The 27,789-nt window shown below is 40.0% G+C and overlaps 1 protein-coding gene across 1 annotated transcript in view; it reads left to right on the forward strand.

The window, feature by feature from the left end:
* Window positions 1-27,789, forward strand: part of LOC126100424 (NADH-ubiquinone oxidoreductase 49 kDa subunit-like) — a 169,062-nt gene that overhangs the window by 41,027 nt on the left and 100,246 nt on the right. The window contains exon 3 of the mRNA XM_049911028.1: window positions 586-811. Coding sequence (XP_049766985.1) covers window positions 586-811 — 226 coding nt within the window. The remainder of the gene's footprint in view (window positions 1-585; window positions 812-27,789) is intronic.

Raw genomic sequence — 27,789 nt, forward strand, 5'->3', positions numbered from 1 at the left:
GTAAAGCTGTGAGGACGGGGCATGAGTCGTGCTTGGGTAGCTCAGTTGGTAGAGCACTTGCCCGCGAAAGGCAAAGGTCCCGAGTTCGAGTCTCGGTCTGGCACACAGTTTTAATCTGCCAGGAAGTTTAATGTGTATGTGTCTATTCATTGTGCCCATCTGCAGCTCAATATATCATCTTTACAATGAGTAGCAATTTATCTTTTCGTTATATTGTCATGTAGTTAATACATAAATGAAGCTTTTGAGCAGTAAGTTGCACATTAGGTGTTTTGGGGCCAGTGACCCTAGAGCAGGCAAAGTGTTCTTTACTTTCAAATCCTTTCATGGACATTTGTGTGGTATGGTACTCATCCAGGCTAGAGGGAAACTTTTCTGTACCAACAGCAGAATATACTTTTGATTTTGGGGAAGAAATTATTTTGTGTGTTGTTGATGTGCCTGAAAATTTCGCAAAGTATAGGGAGATGGTTTTATCCCTTATTTGGCACTGCTTATTAGCAAGCATTTAAAAATGTATAAAACTCCCCATTGTCACCTGCTTTCATTATTGTCCAATAACATTTAGACGTGAATTTTTCTTAGGCAGAACAGGAATGTGAAGAAATGGTTCCCAGATCCAGACTATTTGAAACAGTTTGAAAATCCTGTTATGTATCCAAATGAAGAGACAGCTAAATGGAAAATGCCACCTTACAATAGTAAAATAGCTCCAGTGGAGAAGACAGTGCAGAATATGACTCTCAATTTTGGTCCTCAGCATCCTGCAGCACATGGCGTACTTCGACTAGTGCTCGAGTTGGATGGAGAGGTCAGTAAATTCTTGATTAAAATAAACAATACTTTACCCACTTTGTGCCATACAAACTATTGTTTACATGTATCATAGCTTCAGTTGAGATTCTGAAGTAATCAATACTACCCATAAACCACAGTTTTACCAAGAATGACTGTAATCATTACCAGTGCTAGCAGCATTAACAGTATCAACTATTTACAATAATGTAGGAAAAGATACATTGCAGCTCACTGTAAAGATAGCACACTGACTTGCAGACAGGCATAATTGAAGGACGCTTACAAACAAGCTTTCAGCCACAGCCTTCATTGGAAAAAGAGAAACACACATAATTCATTCACACAAGCACAACTCACACATACTTGACCACGAATTCTGGCAGTTTGAGCCACAATGCAACTATCACATGGGATGTCAACAGCAATCAGGAAGAGGCAAGGAAGGGGAAAAGACAGCATTGTACGGTTGGGGAAAGAGAGGAGTGTTGTATGGCTGAGTGTCCAGAGACTACAATGCCAGTAGGCACAGCATCAGGAGATTGTGGGGCAGGGAGGGCTGGAAAATGGAGTGAAAAAGGAGAGGAGCAGGAAAAGAGGGGTGGGTGCATTGGCAGGAAATGGCAAACAAAGAATATAGGAGAAGGGAGTGGGGAGGACTAAGAATGACTGTAATCATCACCAGTGCTGGCAACATCAACAGTATCAACTGTTTACAATAGTGTAGGAAAATATACATTGCTGCTTACTGTAAACATAACACACAGGCACAATTAAAAGACACTTACAAATAAACTTTCAGTCACAGCCTTCATTGGAAAAAGAGAAACACACAACACTCAAGCACACCTCACACATACATGACTGCCAATTCCGGCAGCTGGAGCCACAGTGCAACTATCACATGGTATGGTAGCAGCAATCTGGAGGAGGCAGAAAAGGGGAAGGAATAGTAGTGTACAAGTGGGGGAAGAGAGGAGCACTGTCTGGCTATGTGTCCAGGGACTGCAATGGCAATAGGTGCAGTGTCAGGAGGTCGTGGAACAGGGGGGTGGGGAAAATGGAATGAGAAAGGAGAAGAGCAGGGAAAGAGGGGTTTGTGCATTGGCAGAAGGTGGCAAATGAAGTGCGTAGGAGATGGGAATGGGAAGGAGGTTGCGACCGAACCGCTGAATCTTTCCATCAGTAAATGGGGTATGTTCTCCACTGACTCGGTTGTTTTAACCCCCTCCACTGACGGAAGACCCACTTCCCAATTCCGTATGTATAAAATCAATACGGACTTGTAGCTGTCACGCCTTTGCGCTTACTGCTACATATTTTAACTGTAAATAGCTCAGTCCCAATGGTAAGAGGCAGTAGTGAATTCACGTAGTTAATATTTGAATCCAGCACAGCTGCCACAAGCTCAGCTCACTTTTACTCCACTCCTACCCTCGCCATTGCACCACATTAACTAGGTGCTACGTGGACCTTGCTAAATTCACTTGCGTATACATTTTTGACCGTTACTCGCCAGTATTTACCTAATGATTAGTACACTCCTAACCGGACTATTTCCCTAAGAGCTGTGATGATTGAACGGGTTCGATCCACGGCCTACAGTGCCCTACAGTTCACACGGTAACACTGCCTACCTGACCCACTTAACTTGGTAGTGAGCTTATGTATCCAATCACCACTGCTAGCAGCAGTGGATAATCCTATCAGCACGACGAGAGCAGCAGACTTACCGTCGAATCCTCCTGAAAATACTTATAACTACGGTCGCCAGCTCTGAAGGAGCAAAAGAATAAATCAATTTTTGGGCTCATTTCAAAGTGAAAGGGATTGAGTTGAATTTAAACTTAATTCTGAATATTACTATTTCTGATCATTCTAGATGATTCTACAAAGCAAATACTCTCTCAATTTCTGTGAGTTGGCTTGGTAATTACTACCAAGACAGGTTATGCAACTTCGGTTAACAAAATTCTATCCTTCAACTTATTTAATGATTTTGGATATTACTCTTGGACCATTGATACAGAATTAGTTAAGTGACTTTACTTGAAAGGTTGCTCAGAAAAATTTAAGTAACTGTAAATAGGCGACTCATTCTGGTGTGACCATTGCTCTTTTCAACATTCTTATACGCTAAAGTATTCTACAACCAAAAGAATTGTAAATGAAAGAGGCGATGGTGGCCTCAGTCTGATTTCACTATACTATGTTTGAGGTTACTACACTTTACAATGAACAACATGCGTCGTAATTTTACTCATTACTATATTCTGTCCTCTGCACTTGCATAAAAGAAAACTGGTATTCTCCTTCTACATGTATACAAAGTTCGACTTCACAATTGCAAGCAGTCTTGCCTTGGGTAGACGTGTCGGTGCTGGTGGTGAGATGCACATGGCTAACGCAGCTCTTCACGCCTCATGCCCTTAATGGCGGCTGGAACTACGAGCTGTAGCACTCATATAAGCTACTGCACGTCCGCCATAAATTCTGGGCGCAGGAACTCTTACAATCAGCCCCAGTGGCACAGAGGCGGCTTCGACAACCATTCGTCGCGTTCTACTCCACAAAGGCGACGATATTCGCCTCTTCGCTGTTGCACAATCACTTTTGCGTGAGCACAGTTACGCACGTCCGATCACATCAACACTCCCCAGGCCATTCCATTGTTCAGTCCCTGTGTCTCCAGCTACCCCTAGCTACGCTCGTATCACCAAGAGTGGGGGCGTTCCCCTACCACCTTTTTACCGAAATCATTTAGTATTTAAGAATATTTATATTTACTACCCTGGAGTTCATACCAGTCATAATAATTTACTACTAGCGCTTTACAACATTAAATTATACAGTAATAACTTATAATTACCAAGAAAAAGAATACATTTGACTCTGAGAGCTTAGTGCATTGTCTGACAGGCCGCGCTAATTCCCAGTTTCGCCAATAGATGGCATCAGGGTGCACTCCCTGGCAGTCTCACACAAGCGCGCCCGTTTCAGACGCGCGGGCTCCAAATTACTGTCAGCCCACCATCATTTCAGTTCCGTTACAAGGTGATAAGACAGAGGAGTCAGAAACTATCGGGTGGAGGGTGTGGGCACAGTATGTTGCTGTAGGGTGAGGCCAGGTTAATTACAGAAGCAGAGAATGTGTTGTAAGGATAACTCCCACCAGCACAGTTCAGAAAAGCTAGTGGTGGAGGGGAGGATCCAGAAAGCTTGGGTAATGAAACAACCATTGAAATCAAGGATGTTATGTTCAGTTGCATGTTGCGCCACAGGATGGTCTGCTTTGCTCTTGGCCATAGTTTGGTGGTGGTTGTTCATCCTGGTGGACAACTGACTGCTAGTCATACCAACACAAAAAAAACTGTGCAATGATTGCTGCAGAGCTGGTAGATGACATGGCTGTTTTCACAGATGGTCTGGCCCCTGATTGTGTGGGGTAAACCTGTGACAGGACTGGAATAAGAAGTGCTGGGTGGGTAGTTTGAGCAGGTCTTGCACCTGGGTCTTCCACAGGGATATGATCCTTGTGGCAAGGAGTTGGGATTGGAGGTAGCATAGGAACGGACTACGATGTTGTGGAGGTTGAGTGGGGACCACTTTAGGAGGAGTGCGAAGGATATCGGGAAAGAAGTACCTCATTTTAGGGCATGATTATAAGTAATCAAAGCCCTGGTGAGGGATGTGGCTCAGTTGTTACAGTCTGTGGGGTATTGGGAGATGAAGGGGTGACTCCTTTGTGGCTGGTTCTTGGGGGCAGTAGGAGGATTGGGTATGTGAGGGAAATGACACAGAAGACCTGTTTTCAGACTGGATCTGAGGATAGAGCATGTCTGTGAAGGTCTTAGTGAGACCCTCAGCATACTGGGCAAAAAAGTTCTTGAAAATGCAGATATGCTGTCTCTGGGTAGCCAGCCTGTATGGGAGGGATTGTGTGGTGTGAAAGGGATACCGGCTGTCAAAATGCAAGTACTATTGGTGACTGGTGGAGTTAGTGTGGACAGAGGTTTGGATTGAGTCATCAGAGAGGAGGAGGTCAATGTCTTTGAATGTGGCATGCTGGTTTGAGGAGGACCAGGTGAGGTGGATTGGAGAGGTGTTGAGGTTGTGAAGGAATGAAGGTTGGGTGTCTTGGCCTTGAATCTAGATCAGCGGTCTTCAAACTTTTTAGTCTGCGGGCCAAATTGACTCCTCCATGAAGTCATAAGGGCCACTCACGGTGAGTGGTTATGGAAGCTAGCATTTTATACAGACTTAACTAAACATATGAATGACCTTAATTTAAAATTGCAAGGTGAAAACCAGCTTCTGCCAGCTTTATACACGCTTGTTAAGTCCTTTCAACAAAAGATTGCTATGTTTCAGTCTCAGTTGAACAAAGTATGCTTCACACATTTTAATATATGCCAAACATTCATTCAGCAAACTGAGATTCCTTTTCCTGTAACTTTCGCAATTGAAGCTTTGGGCACTTTAAAAATTAATTTTGAATCACGTTTTTCAGATAGCGATGCAAATTCAAACAACATCAAGATATTTCAAAATCCCTTTGACATCGATATAGAAGCGATACCAACAGTACTTCAGTTTGAAATTATTTATTTGCAATGTAGTGATTTTTTTAAAGAAAAACATTCAAAGTCAATATTACTGGAATTTTATAAGTGTCTTCCATCCACACAGTTTCCAAATTTACATAAATTTGCCCGTGGCTTTTTTTCTGATTTTGGCACTACTTATTTGCAAGAAAAAACTTTCTCCAAAATGGAACATGCAAAATGTATTTACAGATCAAAATTAAGTGATGAGCATTTGAAGTCACTGATGATTATCTCTACCAGTAAACTTGATCCACAACTGAAGGTAATTATGAAAGGAAAGTTACAGCTACATAAAAGTCACTAATTATCACTAAGATGTTAATTTCTTTACATGAATACTCCAACCCTGTGAGTTTTCAAGATATAAATAAATTACAGTTATTTTTATACATCAGTTACAACTAAAATATCCAATATCATTTTGTACACCAGGTATTGTATTTTCTTTGAATTGTCTTTAAATAAAAATATTTTTACGATTTACTTGCTATGTGTATTTTACAACATAATAAAAAGAAAGTGAAACCTCGCTTAAGAAGCATCTTCCATAATGATTGATTACTAAGGCTAGTCGCTGAAGTGGCGTCCATTTGAAAGACTTGCACCAGACTCGCGAGTAGAATAAAATGCAAAGAATTTTTTTTTTACTTAAAATGTTTTCGTCAAACTAGTCTGTTAACCGTTCTTTTTTTTTTCTCACTATTGCACGGAGAATGGTCTGACTGTTTATTGTGGATAGCCACAATTATAAACATGATCTTCCGCTTTGTAAAGATAGGGCTCCGACAATGTCGCGGTGTATTGGTCGCGATAGGCCTCAAAACTCAATTGTTGGCAGTTTAGGTACCACCTCAAATATTTGGCTGGCCGGATACCGGGGATATCTGGCCAGCTAACGCGGGCCCGGTTTGCCGGCCCTCTTGGGCCAGTTTCGGCCCGCGGGCCGTAGTTTGGAGACCCCTGATCTAGATCACGAAGATATCATAACTGAACCTGAATAGGGCTAGGGGTTTGGCATTGTGGGAGGCTAGGAACATCTTGAGTTTTAAGGACGTTGGGAGAGGTAATGTTCAGTAGAAGAAAGACCATGTTGGGATATAGGGAAGCAGTGTCAACAATGACAAGTAGGGATCCAGGAGGTAAAGTGATGGGGATGGTGGAGAGTCAGTGAATGCAGTGGTTGATATCTTTGATGTGGGAGTGCAGATTTCAGGCAATTGGTTAGAGCTGTTGGTCAATGAGGGCTGAAATTCTTACGGTGGGGGCACAATAACCGGACACAATGGAGCACTCAGGATTGATGGGTTTGTGGCTTATGGGGAGCATGTAGAAGTTGAGTGTGATGGGTGTTATAGGGGTGAGGAGAGAAATGGATTCAGGGGAGAGGTTCTGGGAAGGGCCTAAGGCTTTAAGTAAGGATTGGAGGTTATGTTGGACTTCTGGGAAGGGATCAAACTAACAGAGTTTATAGGTGAGGAATCAGATAATTAGTGGAGGCCTTTTGCCAGGTAGTCACTGTGATTCATAGCAAGAGTACTGAAACCTTTGTCCGTGGGTAGGATGATTAAGTCAGGATTAGTTTTGAGGCTGTGAGACCTTCCTAGCCTCCAAAAATGTCTAATACTTAGCCTGGCTCACGTTCATTGATTAGATCTTCGCAATCTGGACTCAGGGCCAAGGCACCATAGCCTCAGTCCTTCACAACCTCAACACCTTCTCTCACATTCACTTCACCTGGTCCTCCTCAAACCAGCATGCCATCTTCCTAGACAATGACCTCCTACTTTCTGATGGCTCCATCAACACCTCTTTCCTCCTTAAACACACCAACCACCAACAGTACCTGCATTTTGACAGCTGTCAGCCATTTTACTCCAAAAAATCCCTCCCATACAAGCTGGCTACCTGGTGATAGCATTTCTACAGTGACAAGAATTCCCTTCCCCAGTATGCGGAGGGTGTTACCAAGGCCTTCATAGACAGGCACTATCCACCAGACCTAGTTTGCAAACAGATCTCCCATGCCATTTCCCCTCACACCCCCAGTTGTCCCACCATCCACAAGAACCAGCCACAAAGTGGTGGCCCCTTCATCACCCGGACTGGAACAACTGAACTACATTCTTCATCAGGAGTTTGATTACTTATTATCATGTCTTGAAATGAGGGACATCTTACTTGAGATCCTTCCCACCCCACCTAAAGTGGTCCCCCACCCAACCTGCACAACATCGTAGTCCACGTCTGTGCCACTCCCAATGCCAGTCCCTTGCCGCAAGGATTATATCCCTGTAGAAGACTCAGTAGCAAGACCTTGCCAAACCATCCACCCATCACTTACAATTCTCTCACAGGTTTATCGTACCCCATCAGGGGCCGGGCCACCTGTGAAAACAGCCATGTCATTTACCAGCTCTGCAGCAATCATTGCACAGCCTTTTTTTTAGTGTGAGTACCAACCAGCTGCCCACCAGGATGAACGGCCACTGCCAAAGTGTGGCCAAGAGAAAAGTAGACCATCCTGTGGCACAACATGCAATTGATCATAATGTTCTTGATTCCAATGGCTGCTTCACAAGAGCCATGTGGATCCTCCCCTCCATCACTAGCTTTTCTGAATTGTGCATGTGGGAGTTATCCTTACAACACATTCTCCACTCCTGTAATAAACCTGGCCTCAACCTATTGTAACATTCTGACCCCATACCCTCCACCCAACAGTTTACACAACCTCTGTCTTATCCCCTTCTCCCCATTCCTGTCTCCTGCACTCTTTGTTTGCTACACTGTGCCAGTGCGCATGCCCATCTTTCTCTACTCTACTCATTTTTCTCTCCATTTTCCCCACCTCCCTGCCCACAACCTTCTGATGCTGCACCTTTTGGCATTGTAGTCCCTGGGCACTCAGCCAGACAGCACTGCTCTCTTGCCCCACCCATACTATGCTGTTCATTCTCATTCCCTGCCCCCTCCAGATTGCTGCTATCATCACACGATAGTTGCATTGTGGCCCAAGCTACTGGAGATGGCGGTCTTATATGTGTGAAGTGTGCTTGCTTGTGTGAGTGAATGATGTTTTTCAGTTTCCATTGCTGGCTGTGGCTGAAAGCTTATTTGTCAGTGTCTTTTAATTTTGCCTGTCTGAAACTTAGTGTGTTAAGGAGCAGTCTATCTTTTCCTACATTGTTGACATTCCAACCTGGAGTATCAACTGGTTTTGACTTAAAAGGGCTGCAGCTCCACTGCAGTTTTGGTGGCAATAAAATGAAATTAATCCCTAGTAATATCAGTTAGTTACTATGTAACTAACAGAGGGCAAGTACACGACCTTTGATTTTTAGTGTGGCTCACTTAGTCAAAAGGGTTTGGTCACGCACTGTTACTTAGCATGGGTCTATTATGAAGCACATTGATGAGCATAGAAATTAGCAAAATAATTAAATAAATAATAAATTGATAATGATCATTAAAGGGAAAATATTAACAAATAATCTTGTAGGTGATAATGTGGGCCACAACAGATGGGTTAATCTTGATTGTATGTTTATTCAGAGAATTGCTTACAGATTTGTATTTAAATGCTTGTGTTGCACTGACTATTAACTCAACACAATACTGATTCAAGAGAGCACAGCATGATTAATTCATAGTAAAAGTAGAGCATTCTCCAGTATAAGACTTGCAGTGGAGATCTCAAAGTTCAGCAGCTACATACAGTAACAAACCTACTGTGATCAGAAATTTTTCAGTCACTTATAACCAAACTGTGACTCTAAGTTCAGCAGCATTCAGACTTTCAAAATTTTCCAAGTCTTGAACTGGTGGACATGAAATATTTCTAAATCTGTAATAACATCGTTATAATCAAGTGGGTTTGTGACTGCACAATATTTTCAAAACACATTACCAGTACAAGTCACAAAACACTTTGAGCTCTGGTTTTCTTTTCGATTTAAAACCTTGGTCACACGACCACTACATTAGTCAGCCTAACGTCTGCCAAACTCACCACCATTCATGAAATTAAACATATTATAATATCTATACAACTTTGAGTATACACTTTACACACTCTTGATTAAATTTATTATTATTTCATTTTACAACAATGTCCTCTCTACATTTAGCATTAACAATCTGCTTTGTTTATTTTCTTTGCTATAGTCAGAGCTGCAGCTAAAACTAGTTGAAACATTTTTAATCACATTGACACTCCAGTCTCATGTTAGCCAGATGACAATATTACATATATGAAGTTACCAAAATATCATGAAATAAACTTGTGGATTAATAGGATAATGAAATGTGATTCTCATATTGGCAATATTAAATCCTGTAGATGTGGAGAAATATTGATTAAGGCACCCCTTTTCAGGTTGTTCACTAAATAATTTATAACTATATGCTTATCTGTTTGACAGTAATAGAGACTTCTTCTTTCTACGGCTGCTGTCAAGTACTTCAGATTGGCATATCATCTGCATACACTGTGTGTTTGCATCATTAGTTATGGATGAGGTATCTTGGACAGAATGATACCCTCCAAGGCAAACAGCACGTATTCCAAAAATGTTGATTATGTGAAACGCAACTCACACTTCTCTCACATGACATCCTGAAAGCTTTGGTTCAGGGCAGTCAGGTAGATGCAGTATTTATTGAGTTCCGAAAAGCATTTGACTCAGTATCACGTCTATGCTTATTGTCAAAAGTTTGATCATATGGGGTATCAAGCAAAATTTGTGACTGGATCGAAGACGTTTTGGTAGGGGGGACAAAGCATGTTATTGTGGATAGAGCATCATCATCAGATGTAGAAGTAGCTTTGGGTGCACACCAGAGAAGTGTGTTTGAACCCTTGCTGTTCATGTTGTGCATTAATGACCTTGCAGACAATATTAATATGAATATCAGGCTTTTTGCAGGTGATGCAGTTATTTATAAAGAAGTACTAGCTGAAAGAAGTTGCATAAATATTCTGCCAGATCTTGATAAGATTTCAAAGTGGCGCAAAGATTGGCAACTCTTTTAAATGTTCAGAAATGTAAAATGTGCACTTCATTAAATGAAAAATGAAAAAATTTAGACTCCTATGACTATAACAGCAATGAGTCACAGTTGGTATTGCCCAGCTGATGCAGATACGTGGGTGTAGCATTTTGTAAGGATATGAAATTGAAATATGAAATAGAATTATCACATAGGCTCAGTCATAGGTAAGGTTATTGGCAGAATACTGGGGATGTGCAATCAATCTACAAAGGAGATTGCTTACAAATCACTCATGCAACCCATTCTGGAATGTTGCTTAAGTGTGTGTGACACATATCAAATGGGACTAACAGGGGATATTGAATGTATACAGAGAAGGGCAGCACAAATTGTCACAAGCTTGTTTGACCCATGGGAGAATGTCACACAGTTACTGAAGAAACTGAACTGACACACTCTTGTAGATAGATGTAAACTACCCCGAGAAAGTTTGCTGCAATAGGGATCATGAGGACAAGCTTATTATAATTACAAAAAGTACAGAAGCATTCAGACAACCATTCTTTCTGCACTCCATATGTGTATGGAATGGGAAAAAAACCTAGTAACTGCTATGCTGGGATATACCCTCTGCCATGCACTTCATGGAGATTTGCAGAGTATAGGTGTAGATGTAGATTACATAAACAGTTTTAGTCTCAAATGTTAATAACTTTGTTAATAATAATTTTGTATACATGGTAATCATTTCAGTAAGCTAGTCTCACTGTCACAAATCAAATTCCATATTTAGTTTTATGTAGCATGTCTAAGAGTTTGCTGTTTTTGATGAATATATTAGACTTTCATTTTACACTTTTAGACTTTTCCCTATCTGACTCTATCTTTTTCACAGTACAGTGCAGCATAGAATTTTCTTTCTTGCAGTCAGTTTTAAAAGAAAACCTATACATTGTTGTTTAAAAAAATACACTGTCTATGTCCATTTGAATGTTTATTAGAGCATTGCACAAAATTTTGAAGTAAGTTGGTCAAGATCTTTTTGCAATTTTTGATAACAACATAATTGTTGTAATTTAAAGTGCACGATGCACATTGAGATCTGGATGAAGATAGGTGATTGAATAATAAAACACACATCATCACTGTTAATAAATGTGTTGCAGATAAACAAACACGTATAGAATGGCACTACCATTGTAGTATTGTCTTTACACAGAGATGTTTCTATGCATATTGCCAAGGTGCACCAAAGAGCTTATACAGAAAAGAGAAATATAAGCTGGAAATCCCTTGGTTTCTGAGTGCTCCAGAAACTGCGCTGAATTCTGATGATGGTTACCGCATTAACTAAACAGATACCATAAGAGAATAACTTAAAAGTCTCACACTATTAAATTCCAGGTTTACTATCAACTAGGTCATTTGCCCAGTCAGCATCACTGAATACACTAATGTTAGAACAATCAACTTTGAAACATAAAGTCAAATCTTTTGTTTGCTGCAGGTAACAAAACACCCTTTTTACTCTAGCCAAATGAGAAGCACATGTTTCAAAACTGAAATGACCTAACCTTCCTGCAATAAAGGCAGTATAAAATCGAGTACATGTGGAGATATACAGCAAACAGTCCCCGGCTTTGTGGTACAATTTTTGTTCAGTTGGCTTACCATTCTTGTCTTCACCTAAATAGTTGTTATTACATTGTGTAACTATACCCTCACAGTTATGCATTTTTAATTCTCTTAGCATCTGCTAAATGTAGCTCGTTTGGTTTAATTTCACCTGTGCTTGAGACTGTTCCATCTCAAGTACTAGAATAAGCAACATATCATCCGTTTCTTTAGTGTTAATGTTGGATTTTAAGACATTATTGAATGTTATAATCCTGTCTTCCTTACCTATTAAAACAGCTTGTCAACATGAATGCCACTGATCAAATTGTTGGAGAACAATACACAAGGATACTTTTCACATTGTTTCAGGCGTAACTTTATAATGAAAGAGCAGAAAAAATCATTTCAGTCCTTACCTGCCTGGTAAGGCAGATTGAAACTGAAGAAACTGCAAAAAGGTGGAAATTTAAGGAGATGGGACCTGGATAAACTGAAAGAACCAGAGGTTGTACAGAGTTTCAGGGAGAGCATAAGGGAACAATTGACAGGAATGGGGGAAAGAAATACAGTAGAAGAAGAATGGGTAGCTCTGAGGGAGGAAGTAGTGAAGGCAGCAGAGGATCAAGTAGGTAAAAAGACGAGGGCTAATAGAAATCCTTGGGTAACAGAAGAAATTTTGAATTTAATTGATGAAAGGAGAAAATACAAAAATGCAGTAAATGAAGCAGGCAAAAAGGAATACAGACGTCTCAAAAATGATATCGACAGGAAGTGCAAAATGGCTAAGCAGGGATGGCTAGAGGACAAATGTAAGGATGTAGAGGCTTGTCTCACTAGGGGTAAGATAGATACTGCCTACAGGAAAATTAAAGAGACCTTTGGAGAGAAGAGAACCACTTGTATGAATATCAAGAGCTCAGATGGCAACCCAGTTCTAAGCAAAGAAGGGAAGGCAGAAAGGTGGAAGGAGTATATAGAGGGTTTATACAAGGGCGATGTACTTGAGGACAATATTATGGAAATGGAAGAGGATGTAGATGAAGACGAAATGGGAGATAAGATACTGCGTGAAGAGTTTGACAGAGCACTGAAAGACCTGAGTCGAAACAAGGCCCCGGGAGTAGACAACATTCCATTTGAACTACTGATGGCCTCGGGAGAGCCAGTCATGACAAAACTCTACCATCAGGTGAGCACGATGTAAGAGACAGGCGAAATACCCTCAGACTTCAAGAAGAATATAATAATTCCAATCCCAAAGAAAGCAGGTGTTGACAGATGTGAAAATTACCGAAGTATCAGTTTAATAAGTCACAGCTGCAAAATACTAACGCGAATTCTTTACAGACGAATGGAAAAACTGGTAGAAGCCGACCTCGGGGAAGATCAGTTTGGATTCCGTAGAAATGTTGGAACACGTGAGGCAATACTGACCTTACGACTTATCTTAGAAGAAAGATTAAGAAAAGGCAAACCTACGTTTCTAGCATTTGTAGACTTAGAGAAAGCTTTTGACAATGTTAACTGGAATACTCTCTTTCAAATTCTGAAGGTGGCAGGGGTAAAATACAGGGAGCGAAAGGCTATTTACAGTTTGTACAGAAACCAGATGGCAGTTATAAGAGTCGAGGGGCATGAAAGGGAAGCAGTGGTTGGGAAAGGAGTAAGACAGGGTTGTAGCCTCTCCCCGATGTTATTCAATCTGTATATTGAGCAAGCAGTAAAGGAAACAAAAGAAAAATTCGGAGTAGGTATTAAAATTCATGGAGAAGAAGTAAAAACTTTGAGGTTCGCCGATGACATTGTAATTCTGTCAGAGACAGCAAAGGACTTGGAAGAGCAGTTGAACGGAATGGACAGTGTCTTGAAAGGAGGATATAAGATGAACATCAACAAAAGCAAAACGAGGATAATGGAATGTAGTCAAATTAAGTCGGGTGATGCTGAGGGAATTAGATTAGGAAATGAGACACTTAAAGTAGTAATGGAGTTTTGCTATTTAGGGAGTAAAATAATCGATGATGGTCGAAGTAGAGAGGATATATTAAATGTAGACTGGCAATGGCAAGGAAAGCGTTTCTCAAGAAGAGGAATTTGTTAACATCGAGTATAGATTTAAGTGTCAGGAAGTCGTTTCTGAAAGTATTTGTATGGAGTGTAGCCATGTATGGAAGTGAAACATGGACGATAACTAGTTTGGACAAGAAGAGAATAGAAGCTTTCGAAATGTGGTGCTACAGAAGAATGCTGAAGATTAGGTGGGTAGATCACGTAACTAATGAGGAGGTATTGAATAGGATTGGGGAGAAGAGAAGTTTGTGGCACAACTTGACTAGAAGAAGGGATCGGTTGGTAGGACATGTTTTGAGGCATCAAGGGATCACAAATTTAGCATTGGAGGGCAGTGTGGAGGGTAAAAATCGTAGAGGGAGACCAAGAGATGAATACACTAACCAGATTCAGAAGGATGTAGGTTGCAGTAGATACTGGGAGATGAAGAAGCTTGCACAGGATAGAGTAGCATGGAGAGCTGCATCAAACCAGTCTCAGGACTGAAGACCACAACAACAACAACACCTGCCTGGTGAAGCCCTTACAAATACCATGATTAGACATTTGTAACTCACCACATAGCAGAGCTGCTGAGTCAGAGACAGGCACAATAGAACTCACACACACATTACCACAGTTTCTGGCTGCTGAGCCACACTCATCCTGGATTTTCAATTGTTGAATGATTGGGCATTTCACTGTCAAAGGGCACTTTCCCAGATCTGCTGAGAATTGCTAAAGTCATACCTCTTTATAAGAAAGGTGACTTCCAGAAAATATCAAATTATAGAGCTGTAGCACTGCTATCTGATTTTTCAAAGATTATAGAACAACTCTTTCTAGCTTGGCTAGCAAAATATTTCAATCAGAATAATGTGCTATAAGTATGTCGTCATGGTTTCAGAGCATGACATCCCACTGAGAGTGCTACCTTTAATCTTGTCAAGCACGTTTCAAGTGCAAAAATCAAAAAATGGAAAATCCAGGCTGGAATGTAACAATATTATGAAAAGAAAAGTTTGTCAGATTATATGAGTAACAAAGTAGAATAGTTGCCTAATACTGTTCTTCTGTAATACTCTTTATATATATGAGATTTACTGGATTGGTAAATAAATAAATAAATCCTTCCTTCCTCTCAACAAACAATTTTGGTTGCTGGATGAAAATGGTGCCACTTATGTTACTATTCAGATAAGCAATTTCTACAGTAATGTGTTTGATTTTACATCTCTTTAGTACTGCTGTTGCTTTGTCTCATCACTGCACGATAGCTTCCCCAGTAATCTAGTCCAAATATCTCGCTATAGCCCAGAGCTACTAACTTTGCTTTAAATTTAGTAGCATTATCTTATCTGTTTTGCTTTGTTGTATATATATCCATTTACTTCTATGAATATAATAGAGGGAAACATTCCATGTGGGAAAAATATATCTAAAACAAAGATGATGAGACTTACCAAACAAAAGCGCTGGCAGGTCGATAGACACACAAACAAACACAAACATACACACAAAATTGCTGCGAAAGCTTGAATTTTGTGTGTATGTTTGTGTTTGTTTGTGTGTCTATCGACCTGCCAGCGCTTTTGTTTGGTAAGTCTCATCATCTTTGTTTTTAGATATATCCATTTACTTCCTATGACATGATCAGCTTTCGATCTGTCGACGAGTTGCCATATATTGCAACGTTATAGGCTACTCATCTCTGACCCTATGGCTGCACACCATTCACCTCTGTGAAATTAGGCTTAAACCTCTTCTTCTGATGTTGGATAAGATGGATTCATGTGATATGTAGAAACTAAAAAACATGCAAAGAGACACAAACCACACTTCTTGGGTTTCACCAGGCATGAAGACCGTCATAAACCCACGTCACTATTTGCAGTGGAAATTTCACTATCTAACACCATGATACTTTCCTCACACACATCAATACCTTCATTGCTGGTAACTGCATGATCTTCTGTATCATATCTATCTTTTTCTCTGACCCCAGATTGAGCCCCATCTCCTCAAACAGCTGTTGACTCGACTGCATCAACTGCTGCTGGTTCTGCATTCCTCGGTGATGATTTGTCACCATCTGTTGTTAAATCTGGGAATCACAACCACACCATATGGGCATTGTCTGTTGTCACCTCATTGCTGTGTGGATCAGCTGTTGTCATCTGCATTGTGTTTAGTTCCCCTGGAAGACACAATTCTTTGTTTACCACAGCCTTCAGAGAGAATACTCTCTCATCAAGGTGACATCTTCTTCTTGAAAGGATTTTTACTGTGGAAGGCTCCACAGATGATATACTTTTGAGCCTGCTTCCACTCCAAGATTAACACATTCTTCCGCTCACTCCCCCAAGTTTGTCAGATGTAAACATGCTTGTCCAGGCTGTGTAGTCAAACACTGTGGGCATTTTCAAAAATTCTTTAATAAGTTATTTCTGTTTCCAGGCTTCATATAGGATTATTGGGATCTTGTTGGACATCTATTTTGAATAAATCAGGCTGACATCAGAACTTCAATCCCCATCCTCCGCCTGCTGAAAGGTGCTGTGCAAAGCACCTTTGAATAGTAGACACATCATGAGGGGTACAAGTGTCTGATTCAGGTCCTTGGCTTTTTTGCTGGATGACTGTGCTTTTCCAATGTAATATGCCTTCTTCCTTGAACAACTCTTCAAATCCGCTGTTGATGATCACAATCCCTTCGTCAGATTGGAAACTTTGCAGTTTCCTCCCTGTTTCACACTCTGTACATCCCGTAAACTGCACAGGAGACTCAAACATGTCACTTTTATGCTTTAGCACTTTCACTACTGAATATCTTGAGTGATCATCCAGATAAATAGCAAAATAATATGCTTCACTCAAGAAGGTCTGCTAATATAACCTACATCACTACGTACCAGTTATAGAACATTTTCAGTTGTAGTTTAGCTTGATTTCGAAAGGCTATGTTTTCATTTTTCCTTGCACACACACACTTTATATTTTTCTTTGTACATGGTAGCTCCACATACTTGCATGGGGGACATGGACGGGGACTGTGGATAGGTGGTGCTAGGTGAGAATATGTGTCAACTGAGAGGCATGCTGAGATAAACACAATTGCGGTAAACACTGCGTCCAGATTGTGCAGTTGTTAACGTAACTGCCTAGTAAGCAAGAGATCCTGGGTTTGAATTCTGGTCTGGCACACATTTTCACTCATCACTGATGATTCCACATAGTCCTTTCCCTCTTTTTTCCTCTCTGTCCCTTCCATCTTCAATTTACATAATACGTGTCACAGCTGTGGAGTGTGCAAGGTGTATGTTCTTTCAGACATGTTTGAAAGAACAGACATCATGCATTCATAGAGTTGGTTCACCTCAATGGGAAATGAATCCACCCCTTCAGTGTGGATGCACAATTATGTCTGACATCCTGTTGGAATCTCGAAGTAGCAAGCATGGAGGACATGGACGGGGCCTGTGGATAGGTAGTGCTAGATGGGAATGTAGGTTGGCTGAGAGGTGTTCCTAGATAGTTCGCGCAATTGTGATAACACTGTGCCAGGTTGGCACAGTGGTTAATGCAACCGCCTAGTAAGCAGGAGACTGTGGATTCAAATCCTGGTCTGATACGCATTTTCACTCATTGCTGCTGATTCCACATTAAGTCCCAATTCAGCTGACATCAATAGCCCCTTCCCTTTCATTTTGATTCTCCTCCCTCTACTTTCAGTTCACATATGATTATGATTGTGTTGCAGAAAATAAAATACCCTGTTGCATCACATGCCTTATTGATTGTTCAAGTACAAAATTTCTGCATATAAAAACTCTAACAAATTAAAGCTGTAACTAACAACTACATAAACTATTCTTTGTCTTTTTAAAATATTTTCTGGGGCAATAGTGAATAAATACATAAGGACTCCAAAGAGATTGGAATGAAAGTGACATGAAATTTTCTGATGCTGTCATCAGAAAGGTTAACATTGATCACTTCCTGACATATAAAGTGCTTCAGGTGACACTATAAGAGCATTTGTACATATGTGTCCAGCTGAGTAACAGGTCAACTATGTCCCATAATAGACCAATTTACCTATCAATACTTGAAACTTCTGGAACCCCTGACAACAACAACTCATCCACAGAGATTGAGGAGACAATTGTTCAAGAGCTTTCTCCAAGTTCTTCCTGTTCCAAGTGACCTAAAGATGTAGAGTTGCAAGGCAGGAAGGAGCTTACTTCAACACCAAATCTGCAAGCACTAAAGGGAAAAAAGTGATGTTTTTTCATTGTTTCACCACAGGATTAAGACAAAAGAGCAGATATAAATACTTATACTGATGAAAAAAAGAGGGTGCACCTTTTTCTCCTGCTACAATTTACTCAGCCAGTCAATAGGAAGGGACATGTAGTTCAGTTGTGTGAGCTACTGAATGTAGATCCACAAAAACTGTGCTGTAGTTTCTAAGCAGATGAATAAATTGTGAGTTGTGTTAGTAAGGTAATGATTTTCTCTTAACATGAATTGAAAATTCTATCCAGGAAATGTAAATTATTAGTTTTTAAGATTTGGAAGACAATTTTATTAGCAAATTACATTTTGTTTATGAACATTGTTACTTTGTAGGATCACGGTTCTAAACTTTAATTCAGGTATTTGGTGCATCTTTATGCTGCCAATTTATTAGTAAAGCCAGCAGTATTTCCACTAAAAGAAAAGGTGTGCTATTTTTCCCCTTGGGTTGCCCAAAAAGATTCAGTGAACACATATTTGATATTATGAATACATGGGGAAATATCTATTTTATGCTAAATTCTTCACATACATGTCCTACTCAAGAAACATTGATGTAGTACAAAACTGAATTTACACAATTTTTACTGGCTGAAGTCAGCTTTGAACTACAGATGACACTATAGTATATCATATTTGACCATATTTCTCTAAAATAATCAGAATATTTCTGTAAGATCCTCTTTTTCATATTTTGATTGTTCTTTATTTCTTCACAAAGCATGCCAAGCTTGGGCAGGGGGAACATCAAACAAAAACTGTGAAAAATTTCAACTCGAACTTCATCTACTTTGAAAGGACTTGAAAATGTGCACCACAATGAAGATTATCACTTTTTATTTTGTCAAGGAAAGGCTCATAAGTCATTAATGTTTGAAAGTTTATGAAGAAATAAGAACTTACTTCCTGAACGGGATGTGGTAAGGTTGGCTTATGTTTGGAACATGACCAAATCACGTGAACAGAAATGTGCTGATACCTATGTTACACTGGCTCAAACTGTATTTTTATTTTCTTTTTTTTTCAGTTTCTACTTTTAAGATATAAAAAAATACACGTTATGTCCATTGAACCCTAAGATCCTAGCTCTTGGGAGAGTTCCGATTGAGAATCTTGTATTTCTATCCAAAGCTAATGTCAACCGTCTTCAACCAGCTATGTTGTTTTCTTCAGATAAGCAGAGAACAAGTTTAAAGAGCTTCCAATTCTAATACTGTCTTGTCTGTTGTGGATAATAGACTCAATGTTAATCATATAAAATTAAAGCATAGTATTGCCTTCAGAATAGATGTTGTTGATAATAAGCAAGGAGACAATGTGGAATCATATTACCTGAGTTACCACACGTACTTGGTAGCAACATCACATTCCTTCTGTGAAATAATTCATGAGCCATATTCACAATACTCAGTGACTGAGAAGGAGGTGTGTGGGGATCTGGTAGCGTCTTTGCTTTCAATAGAAAGGTTTCAGATAGTGAATCTGGCATGTCACAGGCATATCCATTGGACACAAAGATGGAGACTTCCAGTTAACAGATATCTTCACATGAGGGAAGTTCATCCACTAGAGTTGATCGATGCAGTCAGGCTGTATCGTCCATGGTAGGGACATCTGATGCAAATGCTGCTATGAAATGTTGCAATTCGTCTACACGTCTTTGGATGTGAACAATATTATTCTGCTCATTTACAAAAACGTGGAAGTTTGCAGGCCATCAACAGGTAACGTACTCCTTACAATGAGAAGGAAGGATGAACAGGGCTCAATATCCCTTGGAATGAGGTCAATAAGGATGGAGTACAAGCTCCAGTAGGATGAGGAGGCAAATCAGCTGTGTCATTTGAAAGGTGCCGCCTGCATTCTCCTTAAACAAGTTAGGGAAACCACAGAAAACAGAAATATGGATTCGCAGATGGAGATCTAAACCTAGCTTGTCCCGAAAGTGGTCCATTGCCTTAATCACTGCACCACCGTACTCAGTCCCACCCCTAATGGGTTTTTTGTATGATATTCCAATCATGTTACTGGTTTTAGTTTTCTTCCAGATGAATGTGAAAATACAAGCTGAATGCAGGTTCATATGAGAAGAGGAAAATCTTTCATCAAATATGACCCACTCTTGATGTTGTTAACAATGTAATAAATGAAGCCAGCTCTACTACTATGATGGTTAGTGGAGGATGGCTTGGATTAAAGTTTAATAGGTGTGGAGAGTTGTAGAGGTGTGCAGACCCACATTCACACTGTTTGAGTACTTTAAGTTATTTCGGGCTTACTGTCGGTGGGTTAATAGATAGGGCATCTCAATTTATGGTCTACATCAACCTCTACATCTATACTCTGCAAACCATTGTGAGATGAATGGCAGAGGGTATGCCCCATTGTACCAGTTATTAGAGTTTCTTCCAATTCCATTCACATATGGAGTGCAGGAAGAATGATTGTTTCAATGCCTCTGCTGCAGTAATGATTCTAATCTTATCCTCTTGATCCCTATTGCAGCAATACATAGGGGTTGTAGTATATTCCTAGAGTCACCTTTAAAAGCCACTTCTTGAAATTTTGTTAGTAGACTTTCTCGAGGTTGTTTACATCTAGGCCGGTTGCTGTGGCCGAGCGGTTCTAGGCACTTCAGTCCAGAACCACGCTACTGATACGGTCACAGGTTCGAATCCTGCCTCAGGCATGGATGTGTGTGATGTCCTTAGGTTAGTTAGGTTTAAGTAAGTCCATGAACCATGGACCTTGCCGCTGGTGGGGAGGCTTACGTGCCTCAGCGATACAGATGGCCGTACCGTAGGTGCAACCACAATGGAGTGGTATCTGTTGAGAGGCCAGACAAACGTGTGGTTCCTGAAGAGAGGCAGCAGCCTTTTCAGTAGTTGCAGGGGCAACAGTCTGGATGATTGACTGACCTGGCCTTGCAACATTAACCAAAACGGCCTTGCTATGCTGGTACTGCAAACGGCTGAAAGCGAGGGGAAACTACGGCCGTAATTTTTCTTGAGGGCATGCAGCTTTACTGGATGGATAAATGATGATGGTGTCCTCTTGGGTAAAATATTCCGGAGGTAAAATAGTCCCCCATTTGGATCTCCGGGCAGGGACAACTCAAGAGGACGTTGTTATCAGGAAAAAGAAAACTGGCATTCTACGGATCAGAGTGTGGAATGTCAGATTCCTTAACCGTGCAGGTAGATTAGAAAATTTAAAAAGGGAAATGGATGGTTAAAGTTAGATATAGTGGGAATTAGTGAAGTTCGGTGGCAGGAAGAACAAGACTTTTGGTCAGGTGAATACAGGGTTATAAACACAAAATCAAATAGGGGTAATGCAGGAGTAGGTTTAATAATGAATAAAAAAATAGGAGTGCAGGTAAGCTACTACAAACAGCATAGTGAACGCATTATTGTGGCCAAGATAGACACGAAGCCCACACCTACTACAGTAGTACAAGTTTATATGCCAACTAGCTCTGCAGATGATGAAGAAATTGAGGAAATGTATGATGAGATAAAAGAAATTATTCAGGTAGTAAAGGGAGATGAAAATTTAATAGTCATGGGTGTCTGGAATTCGAGAGTAGGAAAAGGGAGAGAAGGAAACATAGTAGGTGAATATGGATTGGGGCTAAGAAATGAAAGAGGGAGCCGCCTGGTAGAGTTTTGCACAGAGCATAACTTAATCATCGCTAACACTTGGTTCAAGAATCATGAAAGAAGGTTGTATATGTGGAAGAATCCTGGAGATACTAGAAGGTATCAGATAGATTATATAATGGTAAGACAGAGATTTAGGAACCAGGTTTTAAATTGTAAGACATTTCCAGGGGCAGATGTGGACTCTGACCACAATCTATTGGTTATGAACTGTAGATTAAAACTGAAGAAACTGCAAAAAGGTGGGAATTTAAGAAAATGGGACCTGGATAAACTGAAAGAACCAGAGGTTGTACAGAGTTTCAGGAAGAGCATAAGGGAACAATTGACAGGAATGGGGGAAAGAAGTACAGTAGAAGAAGAATGGGTAGCTCTGAGGGATGAAGTAGTGAAGGCAGCAGAGGATCAAGTAGGTAAAAAGATGAGGGCTAGTAGAACTCCTTGGGTAACAGAAGAAATATTGAACTTAATTGACGAAAGGAGAAAATACAAAAATGCAGTAAATGAAGTAGGCAAAAAGGAATACAGATGTCTCAAAAATGAGATTGACAGGAAGTGCAAAATGGCTGAGCAGGGATGGCTAGAGGACAAATGTAAGGATGTGGAGGCTTATCTCACTAGGGGTAAGATAGATATTGCCTACAGGAAAATTAAAGAGACCTTTGGAGAAAAGAGAACCACTTGTATGAATATCAAGAGCTCGGATGGAAACCCAGTTCTAAGCAATGAAGGGAAAGCAGAAAGGTGGAAGGAGTATGTAGAGGGTTTATACAAGGGTGATGTACTTGAGGACAATATTATGGAAATGGAAGAGGATGAAGATGAACATGAAATGGGAGATACGATACTGTGTGAAGAGTTTGACAGAGCACTGAAAGACCTGAGTCGAAACAAGGCCCCGGGAGTTGACAACATTCCATTAGAACTACTGACGGCCTTGGGAGAGTCAGCCCTGACAAAACTCTACCATCTGGTGAGCAAGATGTATGAGACAGGTGAAATACCCTCAGACTTCTAGAAGAATGTAATAATTCCAATCCCAAAGAAAGCAGGTGTTGACAGATGTGAAAATTACCAAACTATCAGTTTAATAAGTCACAGCTTCAAAATACTAAAGCTAATTCTTTACAGACGAATGGAAAAACTAGTAGAAGCCGACCTCGGGGAAGATCAGTTTGGATTCTGTATAAACATTGGAACACATGAGGCAATACTGACCTTACGACTTATCTTAGAAGAAAGATTAAGGAAAGGCAAACCTACGTTTCTAGCATTTGTAGACTTAGAGAAAGCTTTTGACAATGTTGACTGGAATACTGTCTTTCAAATTCTAAGGGTGGCAGGGATAAAATACAGGGAGCGAAAGGCTATTTACAATTTGTACAGAAACCAGATGGCAGTTATAAGAGTCGAGGGGCATGAAAGGGGAGCAGTGGTTGGGAAGGGAGTGAGACAGGGTTGTAGCCTCTCCCCGATGTTATTCAATCTGTATATTGAGCAAGCAGTAAAGGAAACAAAAGAAAAATTCGGAGTAGGTATTAAAATCCATGGAGAAGAAATAAAAACTTTGAGGTTCGCCGATGACATTGTAATTGTATCAGAGACAGCAAAGGACTTGGAAGAGCAGTTGAACAAAATGGACAGTGTCTTGAAAGGAGGATATAAGATGAACATCAACAAAAGCAAAACGAGGATAATGGAATGTAGTCAAATTAAGTCGGGTGATGCTGAGGGAATTAAATTAGGAAATGAGGCACTTAAAGTAGTAAAGGAGTTTTGCTATTTGGGGAGCAAAATAACTGATGATGGTCGAACTAGAGAGGATATAAAATGTAGATTGGCAATGGTAAGGATAGTGTTTCTGAAGAAGAGAAATTTGTTAACATCAAGTATAGATTTAAGTGTCAGGAAGTCGTTCTGAAAGTATTTGTATGGAGTGTACCCATGTATGGAAGTGAAACATGGACGATAAATAGTTTGGACAAGAAGAGAATAGAAGCTTTCAAAATGTGGTGCTACAGAAGAATGCTGAAGATTAGATGGGTAGATCACATAACTAATGATGAAGTATTGAATAGAATTGGGAGAAGAGGAGTATGTGGCACAACTTGACAAAAAGAAATGACCGGTTAGTAGGACATGTTCTGAGGCATCAAGGGATCACAAATTTAGCATTGGAGGGCAGTGTGGAGGGTAAAAATCGTAGAGGGAGACAAAGAGATGAATACACTAAGCAGATTCAGAAGGATGTGGGTTGCAGTAAGTACTGGGGGATGAAGAAGCTTGCACAAGATAGGGTAGCATGGAGAGCTGCATCAAACCAGTCTCAGGACTGAAGACCACAACAACAACAGCAACAAGTAGTTCTAAGTCTAGGGGACTGATGACTTCGGATGTTAAGTCCCATAGTGCTTAGAGCTATTTGAACCATTTTTTACATCTATCTTTGAAACTGTGTCAGTTCAATTTCTTCAGTATCTGTGCAAAATTATCCTGTGGTTCAGACATGCCTGTGACCATTTGTGCTGCCTTTCTCTTTATACATTCAATATCCCCCGTTAGTCGTATTTGATATGTGTCACACACACACACTTGAGCAACATCTAGAATGGGTCGCATGAGTTATTTGCAAGCAATCTCCTTAGTAGACTGATTGCACATCCCTAGTATTCTGCCAGTAAACTGAAGTCTGATACCTGCTTTAACTACAACTGAGCCTATGTGATCATTCAATTTCATATCCTTACAAATTGCTACACCCAGGTATTTGTATCAGTTGGCCAAAACCAGCTGTGACTCATTGCTATTATAGTCATAGGGTACTACATTTTTTTCATTTAAGGAAGTGCACATTTTACATTTATGAACATTTAAAGTAAGTTGCCAATCTTTGCACCACTTATCAAGATCTGACAGAATATTTATACAGCTTCTTTCGGATAGTACTTCATTATAAATAAATGTATCATCTGCAAGAAGCCTGATGTTACTCTTAATGTTGTCTGCAAGGCCATTAATACACAAATTGAACCTCAAGGGTACACTTCCCTGGTGTGCACCCAAAGTTACTTCTACATCTGATGATGATGCTCTATCCACTATAACATGCTCTGTCCTCCCTACCAAAAAGTTCTCAGTCCAGTTACAATTTTCACTTGATATCTTGTGGATTAAACTCTTGACAATAAGCATAGTTGTGGTACTAAGTCAAAGGTCTTTTGAAAATCAAGAAGTACTGCATCTACCTGATTGCTTTGATCCAAAGCTTTCAGTATGTCATGCGAGAAAAGTGCAAGTCGGGTTTCACGTGAAAAATGATTATTCCAAAGATCTTGCATGTCTTAGCTAATTCTATTGGGTTCTCATGAAGTGTTTGGATTTCAAGGTGTGGAATTATTCATCGTATAATTATTGCCTGTGTTTTGAAACAGTTTTCCTTTGCACCAACAGTTACATTGGTTAATTTGGAGCTGGAGGGATCCTCTGCATTTCTGGAGTATAAGGTAGAGGGCAAGAAAATAGTGCCAGTGTAATACAGGAGGAGGTGAGAAGAGAGGACAGAGCTGTGCGGCACACCAGCAATGGTATGAAAGATGGAGGAATTAGTGTAGCTAATGGCGACAAAGAATCAAAACGTGTGAAATGTCGTGCTGTAGGAGGATGTTGAAAATTACTTTCGAGAATGTGAGACAGGCTGCCTCATGACTGTGTCACACTTGTTACTTCCATCTTCTATCATAGACAGCAGCTTCTCGAAACAGGCCATGTTCATCCCCACGAAATTTTGAAATTCTTCCGGATCTTTAAGCCTCAGTTCTTTCATAAGCAGTGAATATAATCCCCTCCATCGCTGCTTCTTTTCAGCCAGCGTCGAACTCAACAAATTCAGGCATTTTGTTTTCATGGCCATTCTGCCCTAATCTGAAGAGTTACAGTCACTGCCAGGGTAATACCTCCAAAAAACAAGTGGGTCCTCCATGCTAAAAATGCTGTATAAATATATATACCTTTGTAACCAAGTGTCATTATATAAAACTAATTGTTGACTCTGAATTCAGAACAGTCGTAACCTACATATGAGAATAACAATTTCTTATTAAATAGGAACCTTGAGCTCACATAAATAATTTGAACGAATGACATTCCAATATGTCATGGTAGAACGAATGACTTTACAAGGGGTCAGACAGTTCTATGTGTGTTTCACATGTTATTACCATCTTCTGCACATGTGCACCAGGTATATTCCACATGGATGGTGTAATAGGTCTATGTCAACCAGCCTGTAGTTACAGATATACACGCCTGAGGCCCTGGTGCACAGGTTTACGGTTTAGGCACGTCATGTAATGGGGGCTTGAAGGCTTTAGGGGTGTAATCTTACCCTCCTGCATATCACCATTAAAATTCTCTGTCTCTGTACAAGTTTTGAAGGCTGCATGAGGCGTAAGATATACAAAATAAAAACTTTTTACTTATCTTCATTTTCTCTTATTGTTGGCTCCAGTTCTTGCAGCTAGGGATACATTCTTGTGGCTGAATATCTCATTTAATGTTTGGGTACCTGATGACTAAATAACTTATGAAGATTTGCCTGTATTATTCTTGAATTTTATTCTCAATCACATTTTTCAATATCACACTGTTCTTAAAGTTTCCACTACTATCACACCACAAATTACAGTATTAGTGACACAATCAAGAACACCTCTGATTCCATCAGAGACATGCCCACTACTACTCACATTCTGTGGTACTCACAATATTCCAAAGAGTTTACAAAGCGAAAGAGTTTACATACTTTCCTGACAAAAGAAGAATCATCACCAAGTTATAACATTATTTTATAAATGAATCCAGAAATAAATTTAATATTTTCAGTAGCATTAAATTGTGCAATTAATAATCAGACTTTTAAGTATGCCAGATAATTCATAATTTCAAATATTTCTACAAGAAGAATAATTTTAGGTGTAGCAATTGTAACAACTTAATTACTTTTTATATGTTTTAGCCTGAAATATAATACATTGTATACAAAAGCAAATGAAATTCTTTCAGTGAAACAGGCGAGAATGTTCACCTATACCAGATCCGGGATTAATCCTGGTATTGGCTACTTCTTTAAGGAAAAAGTTATGTTAGAAAAGGGTGTCCCATTACAGGGGGAAGACTGAGATTGGAAAAATGTCCAACAAATGATTGAGGACAATAGGTGCTAGTGCTGTTCTGAGATAAACTGGTTAGTGTTGAGAGGAATTCATAGCTGGCAGCATCAAATGAGACAGAAGGAGCAGTTAGGTAGGAAAGATGTAATAAGGTGAACATAGTTAACTGAAAATATGTAGGTATGAAGTTCAAAGCAAAGACCAAAATGCTGTAGATAGGCATAAGCCTTTTAGAGGCCAAGAAGTGTAAAAGCGATGGATTTTGTTATGTTGATTGCACAGGTGATAGGTGAGGTGCAGGTGTTGGTTATTAGAGGGAATGTCTGGAGGAAGCCGGACTTCTTAATACTTGGTTGAACTATTTATAGTTGTGTGGAGACAGGGCGACCCTAAAGACATTGCTCAGAACTGAACTGTTGCCGATGAGCAGGTTGAACATATCAGCTGGGAGTTATGATAATAGCTTGTGTGAAGAATGATGTTATAGATGTTGCCAATTACTTCCAGAAAGAAAGTTGACATTAGTAATACTGTCATGACTGTGAGAAATGGTGATTTTTTTATAAAGTATCTTTTCCTACGTTGTTGATATTCCTAACT

Source organism: Schistocerca cancellata, chromosome 9 (assembly GCF_023864275.1).
Source record: "Schistocerca cancellata isolate TAMUIC-IGC-003103 chromosome 9, iqSchCanc2.1, whole genome shotgun sequence".
In the NCBI taxonomy this organism is placed as follows: domain Eukaryota; kingdom Metazoa; phylum Arthropoda; class Insecta; order Orthoptera; family Acrididae; genus Schistocerca; species Schistocerca cancellata.